General features: G+C 34.7%; 3 protein-coding genes across 5 annotated transcripts in view; all 3 read right to left on the reverse strand.

Annotated features, from left to right (window-relative positions):
• The window catches only part of LOC108736964 (UDP-glucuronosyltransferase 1-1), a 79751-nt gene that overhangs the window by 26787 nt on the left and 26431 nt on the right, over nt 1-26533 (reverse strand). Inside the window, exon 1 of one of the 3 annotated variants that reach the window (XM_018469588.2) lies at nt 7196-8124. The exons of the other annotated variants lie outside the window; for them this stretch is intronic. Within the exon in view, the coding sequence (XP_018325090.1) occupies nt 7196-8008 (813 nt within the window). The 5' untranslated portion in view covers nt 8009-8124. Of the gene's footprint in view, nt 1-7195; nt 8125-26533 lie in introns of those variants that run through there. 3 annotated transcript variants of the gene reach the window in all.
• Nucleotides 1907-3349, reverse strand: LOC112904125 (UDP-glucuronosyltransferase 2B1-like). Its single transcript, XM_025973424.1, has one exon. It carries the CDS (start codon nt 2958-2960, stop codon nt 2127-2129), a length of 834 nt encoding a protein of 277 aa, XP_025829209.1. The 5' UTR covers nt 2961-3349; the 3' UTR covers nt 1907-2126.
• On the reverse strand, nt 13444-14443 carry LOC108736965 (UDP-glucuronosyltransferase 2B30). Its single transcript, XM_018469592.1, has 2 exons — nt 13633-14443; nt 13444-13537 (listed from the first exon to the last, which is right to left on the reverse strand). Exons 1-2 carry the CDS (start codon nt 14220-14222, stop codon nt 13531-13533), a joined length of 597 nt encoding a protein of 198 aa, XP_018325094.1. The 5' UTR covers nt 14223-14443; the 3' UTR covers nt 13444-13530.

Consider the following 26533-nt stretch of genomic DNA (forward strand, 5'->3'; position numbering starts at 1 on the left):
TGATGATAGCAATGGTCCGCATGTTAAATCTGCGAACATTTTTATTAACAAGATTCCTTCATATTTTACCCTTCTGGAGCCGCTAGTATCCACCTCCATCAGTTCTAACCCAGGCATTGATAAATTTTTCAAACTTATGTCTTTAAATCTGGGCGGTGGTTTCTCTTGTGGAAAAAAGCTGATAACTGTAACATCATGTCCTTTTTCACTTAGCGCTAACAACAAAGGTTCAACCACGAGAAAATGACTTTTCCCTAAATGCGAAAATAAACCTAGAATCTTTAAGCCGGTCGTAAACAGCGGAAGCGTATATAAAATTAGAACACACGCGCGCAACATGTTGCCCGGGAACTAATTTATTCTAGTACTTTCGGTTGTTTTGAATTGATATTAGAATCACTTACGTACGCAATCGTATTTTTATTCGCTGCTTTCATACGACACGGATTACTTTCCTGCGCATCGAAATACTACGGCTGATTTAAAGGTTTGTTAACTAGTTTTTTTAAATTATAGTTATGTGGTAATGAAGAGCGGTAGTATGACGATAATGAAACAGATTACATGAAGGTCATCTCACATTATGTATGACTTGACGATATTCGTATTAGTGATAATTAAACGTTTCCTCCAACGGTAGAGGTACGTTTTTCTGTACAGCAAACTTGTTATATGAATACTTTTCTGAAATAAAAAGAATAAACTACGAAACTGTAATCAGACTCTCGTTAATGCGATTTTATTTAAATTAATCGTATAAAACTTTGAATAAATACTGTCAGAAGAATCGAATTTAAATTGTAATTGTAGAAGTGATTTCATTGGGATTTCTAAATAGTAAGAAAATACAAAGAATGTACGATTGTTTCGGTTAAATAGGCATTTTCAAGAAAACAATTAAATATACTGTCATGTTCATATTCTTAGAAAGGTATTTTGTGGGATGTCCTAGAAGTTACAGTATCATAAGGAGTGGGATGATGATTCTATAATCTTTAAGGACATCCCACACTTTGAGTATTTGCATTTTGGTATTGTTGTACATTTTTAATTTGCTTTTCAACCTTTTCTAGCCGAAGCAATTGCCAAGATTAGACTAAGTGCATATAGCTTAAATGTACTTGTTCAAGTTTCTCGCGTATTTTTAATATTTACATCATCGGTAGCTTGAAACAACTTTCTTATGGTAAACTTCAGGGAAAAATATAGGAAAACAATAAGAAGGTTTTTATCGATATTTGGCATAAAGGGTTTATCAAGTAACCCGTTCATTAAAGGTTTTTAAACTTAAAAGTGCGACCAGAGATTCAAAAATACGACAAATAACCTAGAAGCTCACGCTCTTCATTATTAAAATATTTTTAATCGTCGGTCACCAGTTATACTAGTTATACCGGAAGTAGACATCATTTAAAATGGAATGTTATATTTTTTATGGCATTTTTAGAACGACTTTGATGATACAGATGGCTTTTCTCAAAAATTTCTTATAACTCAAAAATGATTACCGACAGGTACAGAGTATAGAGTATTCCTTTTGAAAAAAACAAATGCGTGTGTTTGAAGCTTTATAAGTTGGACGTTCAACACCCTGTACACATTTACAATACTAAGGGCACAATGCCAGATAAAGATAGGTACGTACGACATGGCTGATTACCGAATATGGCGGCCGCATTTCAAAATGTTATCCGATATTTTAATAAATTTACACACAACGTGTAAATAAAATAATAAATAATTTAAATAATTAAAAACAATTTATAAAAGGCGAGGAATTACGTTACAAATTCAGAATNTTGAACAAGTATTATCAATAAACAATTTATAAAAGGCGAGGAATTACGTTACAAATTCAGAATGCATACTTTTTGTCATTTAAAGAATGTAAATAATACAAGTACACAAATAACTGCCATTGAAAATATAGTTTTTATATAAACTGACGATGTACACATAAGGTTATATTAACAGCAACTAGAACTGTATATGCATACGGTTTCCATATTCCAATAATTAAATGACCACAAACGTAAATCTTAAAAAAGCTAATGATACGATAATTGTTCGTCAAATTAAAGACTAACCTAAAATAAACGAACATCTAGATCTAGAAACTTTTTTCATTAATAATAATCAACTAAATTTACCTGAGGAGGGCTTTCAGGTTCGGCTAAATTAAGACCACCAACTTCTATTACGTTTGGAACAAACGGTCTTGGTCTAGAAATACTCCAGTGGGTGTTTACCAAAAATAAACTTACATTTTTAGCAACTGCCGAAACATCAATGTGATCGGGAAAATTTTCGTTAACAATCTTTTGCGTATATGGGTTCATCACTAACTCAAAATAGAGCTTATGATACCATAATACAAGGGTATTTTCTACTCTCTCAAGAAATGTCAGCTTATCTGAGTAATCCATAAACATCATAGGAATGTACGAAGGATTGTCGGGGTTGGCAAACAACTCATTCCAGAAAGGTAAAATCGCGCACGAACTTAAACCTATAATTGGGGCATTCACTTTTGCAGCTACATACATAAAACAATTGGTATTGAACAATTCCGTCAGGATGACATCGTAAGTTAAATTGCCTTTCAAAAATTCCTTTATTTGAGGTGATGGGAGTACAGCAGCGCACGTTCGTTTCGCCGACAGTTCAAGTAGATGAACGGCTGTTTGCATCATAGTTCTTTGAACACGAGTTAAATTCCATACTTCGAATCCGATGTACGTCAAGTTTTCTAAACTTATATCAGTGAAGCGAGGAATTTTGGTCTTTTGCGGAAAGAAACTGATAACTGTCACATCGTGTCCTTTTTCCGCCAGTTTTCTTAAAAGGGGGTCAAAAACCCAATGATGGCTTTTACCGGCATGTTCAAATAATCCAAGAATTCTGAGAGTTTCACCGTTTGTATAGAACACCGTTAAAAGCAAAAACACGCGAAAGTACATCACTAATATTTAGTGTAAATGACAACCGTTTACGTACTAACAATCGTGGATGTTTTATTGAAATATGACCTCTTATCTTTAAAAGAGGATAGTGACCAGCTTTCAATATTATCACCAACGAATCCGTTAAGCAGTCGAGAGTGACTGGACGTATTTAGACGGCTTCGTAATCGGATCAATGTAAAAATAGGAAAAGTGTCAAGTAGCGTGACTATCTTGCAATGCCATGAGTTAATTGATTTCCCTTTTGTTTGTTATCATTCTTTGTCTTTTATATTGAACATAGTATGTATTTTAAAGATGAAACATGGAATTTCTATTTATTTAACAATATTTTTAGGTTTAAGGATCGTTAATATAATAAAAACCGTTACGCATTTTTAAACTCATATTACTCCGCTCTTGCTACGTTTTGCTAAACCCCCGTAATATTTTACAGACGGCTCCTTGCTGTATGAATTTTTAGCTACACTGTAACTAGAATTTTAATATACAATTATAGTAGAATGAAGATTCGGGCTATAGGATCGTGGTCTAAGTGAACTGTTCCGTCCAGACGTTTCGTCAGCTACTGCGGCTGACATCTTCAGTGGTAGTTCACACTATTACTGAAGTAGCAACTGACAGTCGCTGTCGAGACTTCGAGATATAATCTACGTTCACGTTGTCAACGCAGCACTACTACTGAAGATGTCAGCCGCAGTAGCTGACGAAACGTCTGGACGGAACAGTTCACTTAGACCACGGCCCTATAGCCCGAATCTTCATTCTACTATGGATTGCGGCCGTGAAAGCCTTTGTTCAAATACAATTATATATAAATGTCACGTAAGCATGACCGTCGTATAGTATTTACGAGAAGCAACCTGCGTATAACGCTTTAAAGTGAAAGGTGGCAGAGATTCGTTAAAAAAAACCTTTTTCTCCTAAATATTGTAATGTTCGTGGGTTTAACAAATGAACTTTTAAGAAGAAAACTATTTATTTACACTAATTATTATTGAACTTAAAAACACTATTAAATGATTACTAAACTTAGGTAATTATTCTATTTATTTATACTACTGTTACTATTCACTGTTCTATTTATTTCACTTCTATCACTGTCAATTTGCTTCTTAATTCACTTCTGCAACGGTCAATTTACTTCTACTCTCTTCGGCGATCGTCTCTTCCTTTAAACACTCTTTTGGTTCCTTTCGGGAACTTTCTCGAGCCGTCCGGAAAAGTCTTGTTTTCGTTGAACTATTTAATTGCTTTCCCGGAACGCAGGTACGAACACACGTTTACAGATACGGCGCACATGAGGAAAGGCGCCCGCGGCTAGTCGGCGAATCGATAACCCGCTCACACACACGTATGCCCGATCGCACACAATCACGCTCGTGGTCGCTACAATATATTTGGTAGTAGAGAATCGGAGACTAATAAGTGCTATACTTAATACATATTTTAATTCTTAATGTGTATTTTAGAGGCAAATCTACTGTAGAGAAGTAAGTTGTAAGTGTTACACTCTGATGCACAACATTACGATGTGGAAGGCTACCAAAAAGCGGTAAAAATGGTAAAAATGCAGGTCTGTATATCTATGCCATCTTTTACAATGACGAAGATATAGAAGAGGCATATGCATCAGATATGGAAGACTTGCTAAATTTAGCGATAGGACACGAAAACTTGATAGTTGTAGGAGATTTCAACGCAGTAGTAGGTGAACGTAAAGAAGGGATAATGATTGGAAAACAGAAATGATAGGGGAGAAGGATACAGAGTTTAGTGAGAAACACAAGGTAACTGTCATTTTAATTTGATCATTACCTTGGGATCAAGATATTAGGTAATTTCAGGGAATATTGGTTAGATTACACTCTCTTTAGGCAAAGATTTAAAAATTAAGTGGAATATAGGAGTTATCCATGAGAAGAAATGGACAGCGATCATATTCTAGAAGTTACAAAAAAATCAATCTTAAATTTAAAATTATAAAGAATATAGAAGATAAGCAAACCAAAAGGATAACGCGTGATAGGGATAGAATGCACGCGAAATACAAAACATGATAGATATATTACGCCATAAAAAAAAACGAAATTAGGAAACTCTGGACATCAAACGATTTTACCATTAACAGAAGAAAGACGGAAATAGATAGATGAAGAAGCTCGAGTTACAAAGGGACAAACTGGGAAATAATTAGGAAAGGCAACAATAAAATGTGAAATGATATGAAGTAAAGAAGTAGAAGAAAAAAGTTTAAATAAGGTATAATTGATGGAGCATGTAATACAATTAAAAGAATTTACAGGGAAATAGGATACTGTAGAAATAATATAATAAACGAGATAGCTGTCATTGATAAAAAATGAGGAAGAGGAGGATAGGTGGAAGAAAGCGAGTGTGAAGACATATGAATTAGCATATCTTATAATGAAGGAAAAGTTTGACTTAACATTAAAAAATTTAAAGAATAATACGGCATCAGGTATAGTTGGGTACAGGCGGAAATCTTAAAATATGCAGAGAAGGATGGGAGAAACAGCCGAATAATTCTTAGGAGAAGATCAATGTTGATTTAGAGCAAACAGGAAAACCCATGAGACCATTGTAGTATTACGGGTAATAATAAAGAAAACGATAAAAAAAGAAAAAAGCGCGTATAGGCTAAATGGGAAAACATGTTAAATATACTTAAAGGTGCAGGGATTAGAAATAGAGATAGGAGTGTCACAGACCCGCCACTAGCCCCCTGAGTGCAAAACAAGCTATGCCAGCTAAATCTACGGAAAGCGAAGTCACCCGCAAATACATTCGTGGGAATAAAAGATACAAATTAAAAACTGTTTAATTGTGACCCTTATTGAAAAAAAGCTAAAAGTGAACAAATTTATTCACAAGAATGAAAATTTATTTACACTAGACAGAAAAGGTATTTAAAAATTTGTTAAAAAAATTTATAGTCTAGTTTAAAATAATTTTTCGAAGATGAATTCTTCCTGTAAAACTTTAGCCACCTTTTAAGTATTGTGAGACTGTTTCTTCAAAAACGAATTACAGTTATAAATTTAAAATTATACAAATACGGATATTTTATTAATTTGTAGTGTAATTTTTAAATTCATATCATGTTCGTATGCCTTATTTCTCAATTTTATTACAGAAATTCATAAAATTCACGCCACGTAAATACTCTAAGAGGCGACTGAGGAGCAATGTTGTCCGGCGCCATGTCTCCCGCATATCGTGTCGTTTTCATGTCGTACCTCGCCGTGTGTATGACTGCATTTAATTACAAGGGCTCACTGACGCAACATCGAAGCAAGGTATAATTTGCGTGTTGTGCTAATGTCGTGTAACGCCCTGAGGATACGTATCCTTATTGGCATTGTAGCTGAACGTTCGTTAGACGCACTTGTAATACCCTGCTGTTCTTAAAAAAGCGCCTACCCGAAAAACAGTGTAGTTTCTGCTCCCAGTGAAGTTGTAGGCAACCCGGGACTAGCAACAATTTTTAATATATATCACAATATTTGCTGTTTACGTTGCAATTTCACATTTTTAATATCCTTTTATAGTACATGTTGATAAATAATTGCTTATGATAAGATTGTGATAACAATTACATCATGTCAAGTTATAGGTGCATAATTGTACACGTCTGATCAATATGGTGTGTTTAAATTAAAGTAAAAACTTATTGACAAAAAGTAGATGTACCTAGAAGGTAAAAAAAACTGAAAATCACTTAAGGTCACAGATCTATCTATCTATCGAACTAATGTAATTGGGAAACTTTTGAATTTTCACAATCACTATTAAATTTCAAAATGTTTCATATAGATAGTATTAACATAATCACTTTAGTTCTTTTAATTGTAATACAGTAATTAAACTTTTGGAGTAGGGGGGGGGGCATTTAAAGCATACTCGGAAAAGGCGGGAAAATCTTCAAAACCAATTCCCGTGAGAGACGAATCATTTACATGCCTACTACATACCTTGGACGAAATTGACATCTACTACATTTTAAAAGCACTGTGCGTTTACACAAGTGTAGATATTCCTCACATACGCAGAAATTCTGCATATGTATGAACCTTAATGAAACATTTAATTCAACAGTATCATATCATTATAACCTGATACTATTAGTAACGCAAACAAGTCAGTAGGTTATAAAAACCCTTAATCTTAAATTTAATACTCCGCTTTACGAGAAGATATAAGGTCATTACCTGTGGAAGCGGTTTGTGTTGGGGAAGATGCATGCCACCAACTTCAATAACATTGGGTACGTAAGGTTTAGGTCTAGAAAGACTCCAGTGACTATTAGTCAGCAGTAAGCTTACATTTCTGCTAACTTCTGCAATAGAGGAAACACCAGCTACGTATTTATTCACTATTTTCTGAGTATCTGGGTCCATGACATAATTAAAATATAATTTGTTAAACACTAACATGACAGTATTTTCCACTCTCTCTAAAAAGCTTAGTTGGTCAGAATAATCCATAAACATCACAGGAATATAAGAGGGATTGTCTGGATTTCCGAAATGATCGTTCCATTGAGGCATCACAACACACGAACTCAAAGCAATTGTTGGCGCTTTAACCTTTTCTACAATAGCCATCATGCAGTTTGAATTGAAAAACTCGACCAATATTACATCGTAACTCAAATCGCCTTTTAAAAAGTTTTGCACTTGCGGTGATGATAGCAATGGTCCGCATGTTAAATCTGCGAACATTTTTATTAACAAGACTCCTTCATATTTTACCCTTCTGGAGCCGCTAGTATCCACCTCCATCAGTTCTAACCCAGGCATTGATAAATTTTTCAAACTTATGTCTTTAAATCTGGGCGGTGGTTTCTCTTGTGGAAAAAAGCTGATAACTGTAACATCATGTCCTTTTTCACTTAGCGCTAACAACAAAGGTTCAACCACGAGAAAATGACTTTTCCCTAAATGCGAAAATAAACCTAGAATCTTTAAGCCGGTCGTAAACAGCGGAAGCGTATATAAAATTAGAACACACGCGCGCAACATGTTGCCCGGGAACTAATTTATTCTAGTACTTTCGGTTGTTTTGAATTGATATTAGAATCACTTACGTACGCAATCGTATTTTTATTCGCTGCTTTCATACGACACGGATTACTTTCCTGCGCATCGAAATACTACGGCTGATTTAAAGGTTTGTTAACTAGTTTTTTTAAATTATAGTTATGTGGTAATGAAGAGCGGTAGTATGACGATAATGAAACAGATTACATGAAGGTCATCTCACATTATGTATGACTTGACGATATTCGTATTAGTGATAATTAAACGTTTCCTCCAACGGTAGAGGTACGTTTTTCTGTACAGCAAACTTGTTATATGAATACTTTTCTGAAATAAAAAGAATAAACTACGAAACTGTAATCAGACTCTCGTTAATGCGATTTTATTTAAATTAATCGTATAAAACTTTGAATAAATACTGTCAGAAGAATCGAATTTAAATTGTAATTGTAGAAGTGATTTCATTGGGATTTCTAAATAGTAAGAAAATACAAAGAATGTACGATTGTTTCGGTTAAATAGGCATTTTCAAGAAAACAATTAAATATACTGTCATGTTCATATTCTTAGAAAGGTATTTTGTGGGATGTCCTAGAAGTTACAGTATCATAAGGAGTGGGATGATGATTCTATAATCTTTAAGGACATCCCACACTTTGAGTATTTGCATTTTGGTATTGTTGTACATTTTTAATTTGCTTTTCAACCTTTTCTAGCCGAAGCAATTGCCAAGATTAGACTAAGTGCATATAGCTTAAATGTACTTGTTCAAGTTTCTCGCGTATTTTTAATATTTACATCATCGGTAGCTTGAAACAACTTTCTTATGGTAAACTTCAGGGAAAAATATAGGAAAACAATAAGAAGGTTTTTATCGATATTTGGCATAAAGGGTTTATCAAGTAACCCGTTCATTAAAGGTTTTTAAACTTAAAAGTGCGACCAGAGATTCAAAAATACGACAAATAACCTAGAAGCTCACGCTCTTCATTATTAAAATATTTTTAATCGTCGGTCACCAGTTATACTAGTTATACCGGAAGTAGACATCATTTAAAATGGAATGTTATACGAGGGTGGATTGATAAGTTTCCGGCCTAACCAAGAGATGACGCCACTAGGCCTACCTTGAGGTGACATTCTATAGTACCATCCTTGGATAGCTTGTAGCTATAGTTTCAGCCCGATCTCCTTGCTAGTGTAGGTTTGACAGCACGCTGAACAAGACGCCTCTGTGGTTTTCGTAAAAATGGAAAAGCAGGAAAATCGTGCTGTCATCAAATACTTTTATTTGAAGGGGTTAACGCCGAAGGAAATTAAAAAAGAGATGGACTCAACACTGGGGACATCCTCCCCGTCATATTCAACCGTTAAGCAGTGGGTTTCCGAGTTTAAAAAGGGTCGTGTGAGCACCTCTGATGGGCCTCGCTCAGGACGCCCCGTTGAGGTCACAACTCCAGATATGATCGAAAAAATTCATCAAATAGTGCTGGGAGACCGCAGATTGAAAGTGCGTGAGATAGCTGAGACCTGTAAGATGTCATATGAACGTGTGCAACATATTTTGCACCAACATTTGCATATGGAAAAGCTCTGTGCAAGATGGGTGCCGCGTTTGCTAACAGTCGACCAAAAATTGATTCGAAAAAACATTTCTACCGCAAATTTGTCATTGTATAAGCGTAATCCAAGCGAATTTTTGCGTCGATTCGTAACCGTTGACGAAACGTGGGTCCACCACTACACTCCTGAAACCAAAGAACAGTCTAAACAGTGGATTGGACCAGGGGAACCAACTCCAAAGAAGGCAAAAACAATTTTTTCGGCGAACAAGGTTATGGCTACTGTTTTTTGGGATGCAAGAGGTATTATATACATTGATTACCTTGCAAAGGGTAATACTATCACTGGTCAATACTACGCAGACTTATTGCAACGTTTGAGCCACGAGGTGAAAATTAAACGACCTCATCTGGCGAAGAAAAAAATCTTGTTTCATCACGATAACGCACCAGCGCACACGTCAATCGTTGCGACGGCTAAAATCAACGATCTAAAGTTTGAATTGATGCCGCACCCTCCTTACTCTCCAGACCTAGCCCCGAGTGACTATTTTCTGTTCCCTAATCTCAAAAAATGGCTTGGCGGTAAGAGATTTGCGGACAATGAAGAAGTAATCGAAGCTGTAAATGGTTATTTTGAGGAGCTTGACGAATCAGTCTATAGAGATGGCATTAATAGACTGGAACACCGCTATGAGAAATGTATCAGCCTTGGAGGAGATTATGTTGAGAAATAAAAAAAAAAAATTTTTAAAAACCTTGTTTTTCTTGGTCAGGCCGGAAACTTATCAATCCACCCTCGTATTTTTTATGGCATTTTTAGAACGACTTTGATGATACAGATGGCTTTTCTCAAAAATTTCTTATAACTCAAAAATGATTACCGACAGGTACAGAGTATAGAGTATTCCTTTTGAAAAAAACAAATGCGTGTGTTTGAAGCTTTATAAGTTGGACGTTCAACACCCTGTACACATTTACAATACTAAGGGCACAATGCCAGATAAAGATAGGTACGTACGACATGGCTGATTACCGAATATGGCGGCCGCATTTCAAAATGTTATCCGATATTTTAATAAATTTACACACAACGTGTAAATAAAATAATAAATAATTTAAATAATTAAAAACAATTTATAAAAACAGGGGCGAGCGTGTATTAGTGTACACGCGCAAGAAGTGAAACTTGTTTAGATTGTATATGTTTTATAGTAGTATTGTTTAATTAAACTGTTACATTATCTAATTGCTAAATACCCCAAAAATACAACATTATTTCTAGCGGACGAACGAAGAATATTGGCTTGGTTTTATTAAAAACATTTACACTTGCACTACACAAAATTGTAGAGAGGAAGTACAAATAAAAAACAAACACAAACGCATGTGCAATACATATACAGTGCAGCGTAAACGCGATCTGCTGCCAATTTGTCGAAATGGAAATTTTCGGATTATCGGTTGCTACTTACAGGTTAGCTTTTGAAGCAAGTTAAAATGACTCCTTTTGGACATATCCACCAGAGGTCACACGCGCCGCATGACGCGTGACCCGCGATGTTACACTTTTCGGTTTTATATCTCAGTAAATTTCCTTCTTACCGTCGATAAGATAAAATTATAGGTAAATACGTATGAATGAAAGTGAAGGACATTCAAAATACAATTAGGTCTGATGCTGTCCTGATTCGGGTCTAAAAGCCGTCATAGATTGGAGTTGCTTCCTACCGTTTCACTAGCATAAGTGACGAGCCACTTCAGAGGTCAAAATCCAAAATCGGAGATGGAAGGACTTCTGAAGAAGCTCGCAAGGTACTCGTACTGGCAAAAGTAGATCCAACCGTCGACGGCCTTGGATAATATGTATCTGAATCTGAGACCACACCATCTGATAATCGAACAGGTCGTCGAGGTGCAGATCTCCGCATTCGAAAATACGAGAAGGAAAGGTTATTTGGACCTTAGGTAAAAGAACAGAGAAAGAACTTCGCATCGTATGACTTCATTTTGTACACATAAGCGCAATAGAGAGAAAGAAATGAAGCGAAGCGCGATTCCTGTATTGAAAAGTGCAACCGATTTCAATTAAACAGACACCACAATCTTCCCAGAATTTACCGAGCACCATGACCTGGAGATTTAGGTCATTGCTTAGCATTAGGGATTTTAGGTTCATCTGCCGTGGTTTTTCTGTGGTTTCCTCGGATCAATTAAAGAAATGCTGGGGCAGTAATTTATTCAGACGATTACTAAAAAGTGGATGAAGGGAGCCTTCGGCCCTACCTTCCGGCGTAATCCGGAGAGACTGCCCGCCTACCAGTAATTCTAACAACTTTATAAAAAAATAAAGTACCTATTGTAGAAATAAATAATTTGAAAAAAATTGTCCCGTTTAGAAATAACATTTTTTAGCATTTGTTTAAACAATTTTGCTTTAAATACATCGGCACATCGGCAACTTCTTTTATATATTATTTCGCATTTTTTTAAAGGATTCTGACATTGCGAATGCATCCAAATTATTTTATATAGATACTCACGCGCTAATTCTTCCAGCCAATTTTATTATATTATGCGACTTCATCAATGTAAGAATCCTATTTTTAGTATTAACTAATCGTACAGGTTGATTAATAATTATGATAAGATGATGATAGTAGTTACGTGATGCCAAGATATGCATTTACACTTGGTATCAGCGTGGTGTAGTATTAAATTTGATATTTTTATATTAATAAAACGATAAAATTAAACTTCCTACAATACTATTCATATAGTAAAATATTTAATGAACTATTTGACAAACATATTACACTTTCAAAAACGTGTTGAAGTTGTTCTTTTATTCCTAAAAAGGAATTGCTATCATGAACAGACATGAATCGTATAAGTACACGCAATAAAATTTACGATAAGGTGTTATAATTTTTAATTGCGTTAAGTCTTTGAACGCACCAAATATTTATGTATGTATTATCTTTGAATTAAGATAATCTGTTTACTACCGTTTTCTGCAACCGGTAAATACTTAATTTTCTTCTTAAAATAGCATCGCTTGCAATGCTGTGGACATTCTTCATATATAGATAATATGTTAAAATTGGGCGTATATAATTACTAAATTTTATCCGCGGCTTCGCTCGCATTTATGTCCTAAATATGTTTCAAAAATCATCGACGACCACATAAAACTAATTTTTTTCTATCCCTCGAGAACAGCATTTATTCTTCTGAATGAGAGGTACCCTATGTCCTTTTCTACATCCCTGACAATGTGTGTACAAAATTTCATGATGATCGAATGAACAGTTAAGGCGTGAAATCGACTACATAAAACTAATTTTTTCTATCCCTTGGTAACAGTATTTTTTCTAGATAAAAGGTACCCTATGTGCTTTTCTGTACCTTCGACAACGTGTGTCCAATTTTTCATGATGATCGGTTGAATAGTTTAGGCGTGAAAAGATAACAAACAAACAAACTCAATTTCGCATTTATAATGTTAGTTAGGAAGATTGCTAACCAAGAAGGACCTACCACTATGCGTGAACACTGATACTAGGCAAACATATTGTTGTGGTTTACCATTATTTTCCCAATAGAAAAAGGATTTTAACAGAGGGTCGAGTGAACGCTCTCAATCACAGACTGTCTATCACAATTAATCACAAATTTAATTCAGCAGCATCATTTCATTATGTAATGATATTATAAGGAATGTTAAAATAATTCAGCAGTTTTAGACAAACATCTAATCATAAGGTTTCCAATCTGGAATTTTTGTATTTCTTTCCTATGAGGAAATATGAATTCATTACCTGTGGGAGAGGTTTGTGTTGTGGAAGATGCATGCCACCAACTTCAATCATATTGGGTACGTAAGGTCTGGGTCTAGAAATGCTCCAGTGACTATTTATTAGCATTAAGCTTACATTTCTGCTAACTTCTGCAATAGAGGAAACACCATATACGTATTTATTCACTGTTTTCTGTGTATCAGAATCCATAACAAGATTAAAGTATAATTTAGTTAACACTAACATGACAGTATTTTCCACCCTCTCCAAAAAGCTGAGTTGGTCAGAATAATCCATATATATTAGAGGAATGTATGACGGATTGTCTGGATTTCCAAAGTGATCGTTCCAGTGAGGCATCACAACACACGAGCTCAATCCAATTGTAGGCGCTTTAACCTTTTCTACAATAGCCATCATGCAGTTTGAATTGAAAAACTCGATTAGTATAACATCGTAACTTAAATCTCCTTTTAAAAAGTTTTGCACTTGTGGTGACGATAATAATGGCCCGCAAATTGAATCAGCGAACATCTTTATTAGTAGGATTGCCTTATATTTCACTATTCTGGAACCCTTCGTATCAACATTCATTACTTCTGACCCAGGCATTGATAAGTTGGTCAAACTTATATCTTTAAATCTAGGACGTGGTTTCTCTTGTGGAAAAAAACTAATAACTGTAACATCATGTCCTTTTTCACTTAGAGCTACCAGTAACGGTTCGAACACTTGATGATGACTTTTCCCTGAATGTGAAAATAATCCGAGAATTTTCAGGCCATTCGTAAATAACGGTAACGTACACAAAATTAAAACACACGCGCGCACCATATTGCCCCGCTACTAATTTATTCCAAGTCTTCAAGCTGTTTTTAACTGATATTTAAACATATTATCTCACTTACTTACGCAATCGTATTTTTATTCGCTGTTTTCTTATGTTAGACGCAGATTACTTTCTGGTGAACGTTTTTTGGCGTTAGAACGATAGCATGACGATAATGAAGCAGATTAGATGAAGGTCAAGTCACTTCAACTGGTGACTTGACAATATTTATATTAGTAGTAATCAAGTATTTCCTCAAACCGTAGAGGTGCATCTTTTCGTACAGCAGACCCAATATGTACACTTTAGTCTAAAATAAAAACTGACAGATATCGCAATTCTCGGAAGGTGTTGAAAGCAAGTATAATATTACACAATATAATGAATAATTAATACAAAATTTATATTGACATTTGTTAAACTGCGAAGGCGTAGAAGGGCCAGACATAACGTTTCTTTTTTTATTTGGACTTGTAACTCGAAATTTTGACCTGCAACTTGAAAGTTTGACTTGCAACTTGAAATTTTGACTTTTTGACTCCTATTTTCAACTCTAAATGCCTATTGAATCGCAACCTAACGTAACCTAACTGAATCCTAGTTTAAGTCATAGTAATTTAATTTTAAGAAAATACAAGAGTAGTACAACACATTTCGTTCGTGGTTCAATCAAACGAATGAAAGCTTTAATTTCAATTAATTCAATTCAACGATTATAATTTTTGGGGTATACAAAGAGAACCTGAACGAAGTGAGTCGTGTAATTTTTTTGTTAACACGGTTGAACCAATTTTAATCAAACTCAATTCTAACCTGATAAGCAATTAAATCGCAGACAACGTTCGTCACAACACTGATGGGTAAAATTATGATTCGTGCTGAAAAGTCGTAGTCTACTAAATGAATTGTTAAGTCCAGACGTTTCGTCGGCAATTACGGCCGACATCTTCAGTAGTACTGCATTGACAACGTGGTCACTGATCATTTCAGTCACAGTTGTCAACGAAATTTTATTGGCAAGCCCAATTTTGATGAAACTAATCTGGAATGTTTCGCGTATTTGCTTTAAGAATAAACACAATAATATTTTACGAACGCATAAAAATTTATAAATACCCTGCTTAGAATACCGAAACCACTATGCAAATATTCCGTAATGTCATAAAACATTTTTATTATGATTTCTCAATGTCGAATGACACACATTTTCAATAGAACAGAAAAATACATAATTACATTGAAGGTCTTTCAAAGGTGTTCGTAAGTCAAGGTCAACGAATTGCTGAGAGAAAAACGTTAAAACTGTACGTTTACATTTTTATTATTTGCGGTGTGTGTAATTGTAATATTGGTCGTCAGTGGAAAATTATAATTGAGTTTTGCTGTAGGTACGATTTGCGAATTATATTATAATTTCTGCCGTTTTCTTCCGTGTATGTTTTGAGTTTCCCTCCACAATTGATCCCAACAACATATAATTACAATATTACAATTAAGAAATTATTTCTTTCATGATATGACTACAAATTTACGGTTTTTGGATTTTCCCTATACCTATATACTTGTGCTATAAGACATTGCATCTTGTCAAATTTCATGATTCTAATTAAGTGGGAAGTACCCTGTAGGGTATAGGATGATTCGCGAGTGTCAAAATATGCGGCATAAACGGCCGTAACGTTTAATTTCGTTGACATAGAAGTTTGATTTTTTTCACAGCTCCAAAAGATGGCAGACCTGACTATTTGATATTTTGAGTTTCACCTCCACGCTCTATTGACAAAAAGGCTCTTGACAGGCTGACAGACAGACAGAGAGGCAACAAAGTGATCCTATAAGGGTCTTTTTTTTTTTATTGAGGTACGGGACCCTAAAAATTATTTTAATCTTCCAAAATTAAATTTAATAAAAATATATTTTAAATATCAACTAATTAAAAAAACAATCGAATGCTTCAGCCGTTATTGCTCATTGCAAATCAGGTTCAACTACGCTTATAGTTCCCAAAGTGTCGATATCTCTAGGATAACCGTAAGGTTCGTTTGTTTCAGATTTAGGTGAAATTTGAAAAATAAATTAATCGCAAGTAGTTTCTTTAGATAAAAGAAATGTAAAATGTTGATTCAAATTATAACACCTTCGTATCTAGGTTTATTTATTTTCCAAGTACAATAACTGCAATGTCAGTGTTGTGAATATAACCTTGACTTCTACTTACGTTAATAAGTAGTTACACATTAAGTAAGGAAATGTGTTATCCTATAAATAGCTACACATACCTACTTCGCTGTTATTTTCGTATTCTATTATAGTTTTAAAACATCTGCATATAATAACTATGAGTTTTAAACAAAATGTTTTTCCTAATAACACCCACATTAAATGCCTACATCTCGAGTGACAGTTTCCACAATAAATAAACATTCACCGAGGGGGGAATCGCAGGGGATTTATGGTTAACCTACACCTAGTTCGAATTCTAGGGATTTATTGAAATAATTGAGAAGTTATAAAATTTTTATTTCTGTTTGGTGGGGAATTATCAACTGCAGATATTTTTCTACGCGTGCGCATTACGTTCAGATATATCATCCTTTTGTTGTCTTGAAATTTATAGTTCTGACAAAACTTATTTATTACGTATATTGTTTAGTTTTTAACACTAAATATACTCCAAATGATTTTTTTAACATATACTAAACGAATATTTATACTAAAAAATTGCAGTACATATTTTAGTAAAGGCACTTATTATATATATATATATATTTATTTTAACCTTATGTTATCTATATCTATGCTTACAGTACTCTTCTAATCAAGCCTTCTTCATACAAGACGTAATTAACAAAAAATTAAATTAAATACTAGCTTGCTTCCTTTTTAACATTATCCTTGACCCCCCCCTCAATATGCTTTCCTTTTCTAATGTTACATATACTTTTCAAACGAATCAGACTTTCGGATCTCAGTTATCATGTCACTTTCATTATATTTTCCCAGTACAAGCAACAAAGTTTCCTTTCTCACTACATATTCTTCAAAACCTTTCACCCTTCTTCATCCAAAACTTGCAATTCGTACATAAATTTCCCATTATAAATCTTGCAATCATTTGTCGTATATTTCTTTCAAAAATTCTGGCACAAATTCCCCCTGTCAATGTTCCAACATCCTAGCCTTTATGCATTCTACCATGTTTTATCATTTCACAGATCATCCCATTTACACACATACTCTTCCTTCCTCACTCATTTAACTGTTCTTGATCTTGTAACAGGATAGGCAGATCCTTACAGTTCTGCTATCGCGCTTTTATGATGTGCAGTTACGGGGTTTTCGTAAGAGGGCGCGTTGGAATCGGATCATCGATTGACACCACGAGCCCTCCCGCCTACAGTAGACATCTTAATGGTAAAGGGTGTGGACGCATTTCTAAGACTACCGTTTGTGAAGTGTGGAGAATAGTTTCTCCATCCTGATTTCATTTCATCTTCGGACGGGGGTCCGAAGACTACTTGTAATAACGTAAGGATATATACCTACCCATTATAATTTTATTATTCTTGGTTTTCATTTTTGTTTTGGTTTTGAGTTTCTGTTTCTGTGATTTTATTTTTATTTGAATTTTAATGTATTTCTGTTTTTATAAAATCTTTGTGTTTGCTAATAAAATAATCGAAACTGGTTTTTATTTTCTGTTATTAAAGAATTCATGATCTAAGCTTGTTAGGCTCGATACAATCTAATTCCAACTCCCTTTGGCCTCCTCCCTTTCCTTCTCATAGATATCTTTTGAACCTATTTCTAATGTTTTTCTCCTCCAAAATTCTTCTGCCTAATAATGCGTTAGTCTTCGCTATTACGTATCTCATAAATATTTTCCCCTATCATGTTTCCCATGTAATTATATTTTTTAATCTTTCGTATTTTTCCTTTCCATATTACATTCGTCCTTTTTTTCATTCTCTACCCTTAACGTCACCTATTTCCACAATCTTTGTCTTATTAACAATCAACTATAAACTTTCCTTCTTAAGTATCATTCTAATATTTATTGATATCGAAGCCATATCGTCCGTATAAGTACGGAGGGCTTTTGGACCACCAAACATTTACTTAATTTTCTTCTCTTATGGTCCTATCAACTTCTGCAAGCTTGCTACTCATTTCAGAAACACCCTGTATAATAGAACAAAAACATAGCAAGTTACAGAACAGTTTTACTAAATTTCAGCGTTTATGAATCCTACTAGCGCTATCTACCGGTAGTTCTCACCACCCCACCTATCACGTGTCTTTATTTTTTTATTATGTAAACAAAAGACAGGATTTACTATTTTCTATTACGTATTCTAAACAATTGTACAACTAAATAAATAGGAATATCTAACATATCAAAAGACTTATCTTACTCAATAACGACGATCTCAATCAGCATTCAACCTGCTTCTTTTACTTCCTAGTTTTATTAATTTATCCCTAAATGAAACTAAACTTTATAAATTTAATTTAATTTCAATTAAAAATATGAGGGTATCAAGCACTACAAAAAATTTATACTATTGATACAAAACGCAATGCGTGAAATATTTTTTCAAATAAGCCCTTTGTTTTGATTTTGTGAGTTTTTAAAATATCTTCCTTTGTCCAAATACGTACAGTCAGCATGAACATAGTAATTATCTTTCCATAAAAGCTCAGAATAAATTTAAAGGAGCAATATCTCTAGCTTTATAGGTAACAATAGAGAAACCGATGGAAAAAGGAAAGAGTGCGTACATACGATTTGTAGATTTAGAGAAAGCTTTTGACAGTGTTAAATGGGGCAAGATAAAGAGCAACAAGCAGTTATAGAGCTGGAGTTGTAACGTAGAGAAGTAAATATTAGGAAGGGAGTCAGGCAGGGATGCACACTGTCGCCGCTACTTTTTAATCTGTGCATCGAAGATGCAATCAACATCATTAAAGATAGTAGGACTGTAGGGATAGATATACAGGGACAAAAGATTAATATGCTTAGATTCGCAGATACGGGACTTGAACCTTGACGAAACTCTTGTACAAACTAGAGTGGGTGGATCGGCTTGCGAGTTTCGATGATTTAGGGAGCCGGACCATAGGTTCAACCATAATGGAGGGGTTCTTAAAGAGAAACCAGACTAAGACAAGTCCCTGAAAGAGGGCAGCAGCTCTTTCAGTACTCAGGATGGCAGAGATCACGAGGATCGGTATGGCACCCTGATGTACAATACTGCGATGTGGAAAACAACGGGAAACCACCACATTATGATCCCGAGTAAATTGTATGTCACAAATTAAATGAAGGCGCCCTCTCGGGTAAAACACTCCGGACGTAAACTAATCCCCCATTCGGATGTCCGGGTGGGGACTACCTCGGGGGATGTCATCAATAAGTGCAATAGGGATAGGTGCAATGTTTCACGAGTCGGAGCGTGGAATGTTAGAACAATGAGGCAAGTAGGAGAATTAGACAATTTAAAAGTAGAGATGGATAGATTAGAATTAGATATAGTAGGTATTAGTGAAGTCCGTTGGTCCGAAGCTGGAGAGGACTTTAGAGTAATACATACAGGATCAGTAGAAGGTAATTCGGGGTGGGAATTGTAATGCGTAGGAAAGTAGAGCAGAGTGTAGAAAGTTATTTACAAAAAAGCGATATGACAGTTATGGTTAAATTAATCTTAAAGCCGGTATGAACGGTGTATTAGTACAGGTCTACATGCCTACATCATCATACAGTGATGAAGACGTACAAGTAGTTTATGCAGATATAGAAGACGTGTTAAGGTTAGCGAAAGGACAGGAGAACCTAATAGTTTTAGGAGATTTCAAAGCAGTAATAGGTGAAGATAAAGGGGGTGCAATAGCAGGTTCTTTTGGATTATGCAATAGAAATGATAGGGGAGACATGCTGATAGAATCTTGCGATAAACGTAACTTAACCGTCGCGAATACTTTATTCAATCATCACGTTAGGAGGCGCTATACGTGGAAGATGCCAGGTGATTTAGGGAGATATCAGTTACATTACATACTTGTTAGGCAAAGATTTAAAAATCAAGTGAAGGACTGTAGGAGTTATCCAGGAGCAGATATAGATAGCGATCATAACTTAGCAGTTATGAAGACCAATCTTAAATTGAAAATTCTAAAAAAGAGGGAAGGTAGGAGACGTCTCGACTTAGAAAAGCTAAAATGTAACGAAACGAGTGATAGGCTAGGTAAAAGGACAGATGAAATACTAAAGGCGGCGGGAGAAACGTGCCTAAAGTCAGCAGCTACCGATATACTAGGCCTTAAACAAAACGAAAGTAGGAAACCCTAGATAACAAATGAGATTGTAGGATTAATAGACGGAAGGCGGAAATACAAAAACAGGACAGACGAAGAATGGTAAAAAAGATATAAAGCTATCAAGTGGGAAATAATTAGGAAGTGTAGGGCAGCTAAGGAACAGTGGATTGATAGGATGTGTAAAGATGTAGAAGAAAAGTTTGAAGTAGGTAAAACCGATGAGGCGTTTAATATAATTAAAAGAAATTTTAGAGATGTAGGATACAATTGTAATAATATAAGAAACGAGGCAGGAGTTATCTTGATAGAAAATGAGGAAAAGGCAGATAGATGGAAAGAATATTTAGAGAATCTATACGCAGGCCCTGAGTTAGGAGATATATCAGAGAAGGAAGATAGTGTGGAAACAGATGAGCTTGGTTATCCCATTATGAGAGAAGAGTTCGATGTAGCATTAAAAAATTTAAAGAATAATAAGGCGCCAGGTGTAGATAGGATACAAGCGGAAAATCTAAAACATGCAGGACAAGAGGTTAGAAATCGTATGTTTAAACTAGTTGGTCACATTTACGAAACGGGGAAAGTCCCAGACGATTATAAACGAAACGTAGAAGTAACATTATCTAAGAATAGGGGCGCGGATAGGTGCGAGACATATCGAACAATTAGCTTAACTTCCCATGCGTCAAAAATCTTAAATAGAATTGTACAGAGAAGGATGGAAAAAAAGGCGGAAGAACTATTAGGGGAAGATCAATTTGGGTTTAGAAGACATAGAGGAACGCGGGAGGCCATTCTAGCATTACGAGTAACAATAGAGAAAACGATAGAAAAAGGAAAGAGTGCGTACATAGGCTTTGTAGATTTAGAGAAGCTATTGACAATGTTAAATGGGACAAGATGTTAAATATACTTAAAAATATAGGGATGAGTTACAAAGATAGAAGAGTGATACTTATTTTGTATAAAGAGCAATAGGCAGTTATAGAGCTGGGGCTGCAACGTAGAAAAGTAAATATTAGGAAGGGAGTCAGACAGGGATGCACTCTGTCACCGCTACTTTTTAATCTATACAACTGTAGGGATAGTTGTGCAAGGGCAAAAGATTAGTATGCTTAGATTTTCAGATGATATAGCAGTATTAGCATCTAGCAAGGAGGAGTTAGAGATAGCTTTAAATAAAATGGAAGCGGTATTGACAGATCAGTATTGTATGAAAATAAATAAAAGTAAAACTAAAATACTGGTATGCAAGGGAAGAAAAAGTAGGGAAAGAGCGAATATAAAGATAGGATACGAAAAATTAGAAGAAGTGGCTGATTTTAGGTATCTAGGAAGTCAGATAAGTCAGGATGGAAGGAGTAGTAGGGATATAAAGCAGAGGATAGCGCAGGGTCGTGTCGCCTTTAATAAAAAGAAGTCACTTCTATGCTCGTAAACAGTTAATTTAGAAATTCGAAAAAGTTTGTTAAAGGTGTATGTTTGGAGCAGGGTGTTGTACGGATGCGAAACATGGACAGTGGGCGCGGCGGAAAAGAAAAGATTAGAAGCGTTCGAAATGTGGTGTTATAGGCGGATGATGAGGATGACGTGGGTAGAAATGGTTAGAATTGAAGAGGTATTGGAATGAATTGGAGAACTGAGGACTCTAAGGAAGTCAATAAAGAATAGGCGAGATAGGTTGGTAGGACACCTTCTCAGGCATAAAGATCTAGTCAGAGACATATTAGAGGCAGAAACAGGAGTTAAGAGGGGTAGAGGTAGACCTAGATTAGATTACTGTTCGCAAATAGTTAAGGATGTGGGCTGTTCTAATTTTAGGGAAATGCGAAGTTTAGCTCAGGACAGGAAAAAGTGGAGGTACGTGTCCAACCAGTCTTAGGACCGACGACCTTATGATGATGATGATGACAGCAGTATTAGCATCTAGCAAGGAGGAATTAGTGATAGCTTTAAATAAAATGGAAGCTGTATTGATAAAATAGTGTTGTATGAAAATAAATAGAAGTAAAACAAGATTACTGGTATACAAGGGAAGAAAAAGTAGGGAAAGAGCGAATATAAAGATAGAAAACGAAAAATTAGTAGAAGTGGCTGATTTTGGGTACCTAGGAAGTCAGGTAAGTTAGGACGGAAAATGCAGTAGAGATATTAAGCAGAAGGTAGCGCAGCACTTCAGAGGTGGACCACCTACTTCGGTTTCCTCCCCAACACTCCCTTCTACCCACACTTTTCCCATCTCATCCCTATCCCCAATCCCCAACTTCCAACCTTACACTTTCTTACTGGAGATGAGCAACCCACAGGGTTTATCTCCCCGCTCGAGGAGGGGTTTTAGTCGGTAAGAATGCGACACATCCTCTCTTCTTTTTGAAGACTTCCCCTCCTCGAGTATAATCTAAACAAAAAAACAAGTAAGGTCGAGTCACCTTCTAGAAAAAGAAGTCACTTCTATGCTTGCGAACGGTTAGAAATTCGAAAAAGATTGCTAAATGTGTATGTTTAGAGCGGGGAAACATGGACAGTGGGGCGGCGGAAAAGAAAAGGTTAGAAGCATTCGAAATGTGGTGTTACGGGTGAACGATGAGGATACCGTGGATAAAGAAGGTAATAAACGAAGAGGTATTAAAAAGAATAGGAGAACAGAGGAGGTGCGTATCCAACCAATCTTAGGACTGTCTACCTCATGATGATGAATATCGTAAATATTGATCAAGCGTGACCTACCAACTGAGATAGAATTAGGCAATAAAAAATTAAAAAATGATAGTTACATTGTGTAATAGATATCTAGTGTCATAAAACAGTTACTGTTTGTTAGAGTTGTTACATTATATGAATATAAAGGATCTCACGGTATGCCACCAACTCTAAATTTACCTCTAATTTGAAATGCTTTGCAAAGTCCTTAAATTGGATATTTGCTTTCAAGCTGTAAAATAATATCTTGTTTTTCCAATTATGGTGGGTATAAATCTTTGTTGATAATAATTATTGTAATCTGTAATAATTTAAAGAATTGTTAGATTTAACAAAGACATTGCTACGTCTTACACCCTATAAAGAACAAGATCAATCAGTTTCATGTTATATGTGCTCCTTCGTTGTGATGTTACTTATGTGGTCTAAATGGTCCCAATTTTAACGAGTTTTACGTCAGGGGTTGAAAGTAGGAAGTTTTAACTGTTCAAGTTTAACTGGAATCGTCTAAAGGGTTTCTGGGTACTTTTTTACAATGGACTTTTTTGATATGGTTTTTAACTTAGCATTTTCTTTCTTTTTTGGGACATTTGCGAATTCCTATCTTTGTCAACAGTTTATCCTTCAATAATATTATCCCGATCTTTTGCATATCTCATGCTAATGCTGATTTTAAAAAAAATAACGGTATCTGAGGTAAAGTTATTTGATTTTTGTGGCAAACCAAAGCGTTGCTGGCGTATTATTGTGTTGATTTCACAAACAATGGTGTTATGTGTGCAATCTATATTGAAATTCTCAACGATTTGAAAACTCTTATGTTTGAGTTTAAGGATCTGGCTCAGATGGCAAATGCGATAAATACAAAAATGACATTCAAAATTTGCAAGTTCTGGTTGCTGATTTAAAAAGCGAATCTATAGATACTGATATGGACACATCATTATTGGTGAAGTCTAAGAAAGACTTGCAGGAAGTACGAAGGTTATCCTATATGATATTCGTCTGAAATCCGATGGAGACGACTCTAATGTGTCTTCTACATAGCAATTATTTTCAAAAAACAATAATATTAATATTACGTCTAGATAATAGGAAATAGTGTTTTATGTTATTTGTGCTAAAAACCTTTTAAAGAGATGTTTATGTTTCTGATAGTCAAATCTCAAAGTGAAAGTATTGTCAAGGTCATCGAAGGTCTCACAAGAATAATAATAATTCAAATGACTTATACAAACTGCTATACATCAGTGGTGTACCTACTGTTGCAAAAGTTGATTGTCATAAATAGCATAATACAATAATAAAATATCTTATCTTAGAGCTAATTTTATTTTTTATTAGATAAGCCAATGATACTTTAACTGATATTTGGTAAAATCGACTAGTTACTTTAGATGATTTGGGTCTCGATAAGTATCTAGTATTTAGAAGAGATGAGGAAGCTAGTGGTATCGGTAGATATACTTGTTGCAATTGATAATACGTTACTATCTAATGTTTTACACGTGATGTTCAATCTGAATCACTGTCTATTCAAGTGTTTATTGAAGTCCAATTTAATAGTAACCTTTATTTACTTTGTACTACTTAGATCCCACCTCATTGTGTGCTTGACTGAACTTTATTCAGTTAACTTTGATATAGAAAATGTGATAATCGGTGGTGACTTTAATTTTTCAGATGTTGTAGATTTGAATGATGATTGCTTAATATTGAACAATATTATTCTCCATATATTACAGATAATGCCTTCTCTTTTTATAAAACTACTTATACCGTTTTTGAATCTTGTTCAGTTTTACCCATTGATACCTAATATGTCATATCTTAAACTCTCGATTTATATTTTGTCAATCTGTGGAAATCAAAGACAAGATTGACAAGTCTGATATGCATCATATATCTGCTCTATTCATGTTTAATAATAACTTCCCAGGTTTCAAAGGTGGTACTGTTTGCAGAAGAAATTTTTATTCTATTTGTAATACCGTTTCTAACACATATTGGAACCTGCTTCTTGCAGTAAATGATGACATTGATCAGTCGGTCTCATCTTATCTTATAGTGTACTAAACAAATCCACAGAAGATCATGTTCCATTAATTAATTTTAATTTCTTAATGCAATTCTGATATCTCTTACTTGTAACGACAACGTCTAAATATTCTGATTAGAAACGTTCAAGTGATGAAACTGTTTTTATTGAATTTAAACTTATCCGTGCAAGACGTGCAATATTATCTAAGAAACTATATTATGAACATACTAGAGGATGTTGAAGGTGATTTTTTGAAGAATTCTACGTCCATTTGGAGATATTTAGGTAAATAATAATTTGAAATCGAGTGAAAATATATCGTTAAAAATGTATTTTGAGAGCAAAGGCTCGAATAAGCATGCTATTTGTCGACACTCGGTGGTAGAGTTTGTAAATTATTTCAGTTCAGTTTATTCAAGACCAACTGCTAATTTGCACTCTTTATTGATTACTTTCACTCACTTGATTCACAATTCATCATTTCAGCGGAGCCATTGAATCGATCATTTATGACTTTTAAAGACAATGCTAATGCTGGTCCATATTTCTTTCCCTAATTTTTCATTAATAAATACTGGTCACTTTTTAAATCACCTTATTAACTCATAACAAGGTTCATTTCGAAACCGGTAGAAAATTGCTTCTGTTCTTCCAATATTTAAAAAGGGTGTTAAATTGTATATTAAAAACTATTGTCCTCTTAATTCTTAGCACCCTTACAAAATTATTTGAAGCTATTGCTGCTGATTTAATTTCGGATTCTCGTATATACGGTATATTATCAATCAACAGCATAAGTTTATAAGAAATTGCTCTAATGTTACTAATTTGTTTGTTTTTGATAATATTATTGTTAATGCATTTAAGGATTCTTTTCTAGTTGATAGGATTTTCTAAAGTTTTGCTAGTGTTGATCATTCATTGTCTTTACTATATCACTTGGACATACTATGTAATTAATGGGTTTGAGTCGGAATTTTTTGCAGTGACAGATACCCCAGGGCTCTAATCCATAGTTATTTATTATTTTTGTTCTATTCCGAGACTTTGTAAGTTATGGAATGGTTTACTGAAGGATATCATATCCCTTAAACTCTTCCGCACATTTAAATCTAAATTATAAAAATTTATATTTAAGTTTAATTGATTTGTATGCCTGCGCAACTTTTGTGTTGGCAATTTTGCTTAAATATNCAATATCTGACCACCTTTTTATTTATATATATATATATGTGTGTGTAGGCAACCCAACATACA

The sequence above is a fragment of the Agrilus planipennis genome, unplaced genomic scaffold (genome assembly GCF_000699045.2).
Source record: "Agrilus planipennis isolate EAB-ADULT unplaced genomic scaffold, Apla_2.0 scaffold111, whole genome shotgun sequence".
NCBI classification, from domain to species: Eukaryota; Metazoa; Arthropoda; class Insecta; order Coleoptera; family Buprestidae; genus Agrilus; species Agrilus planipennis.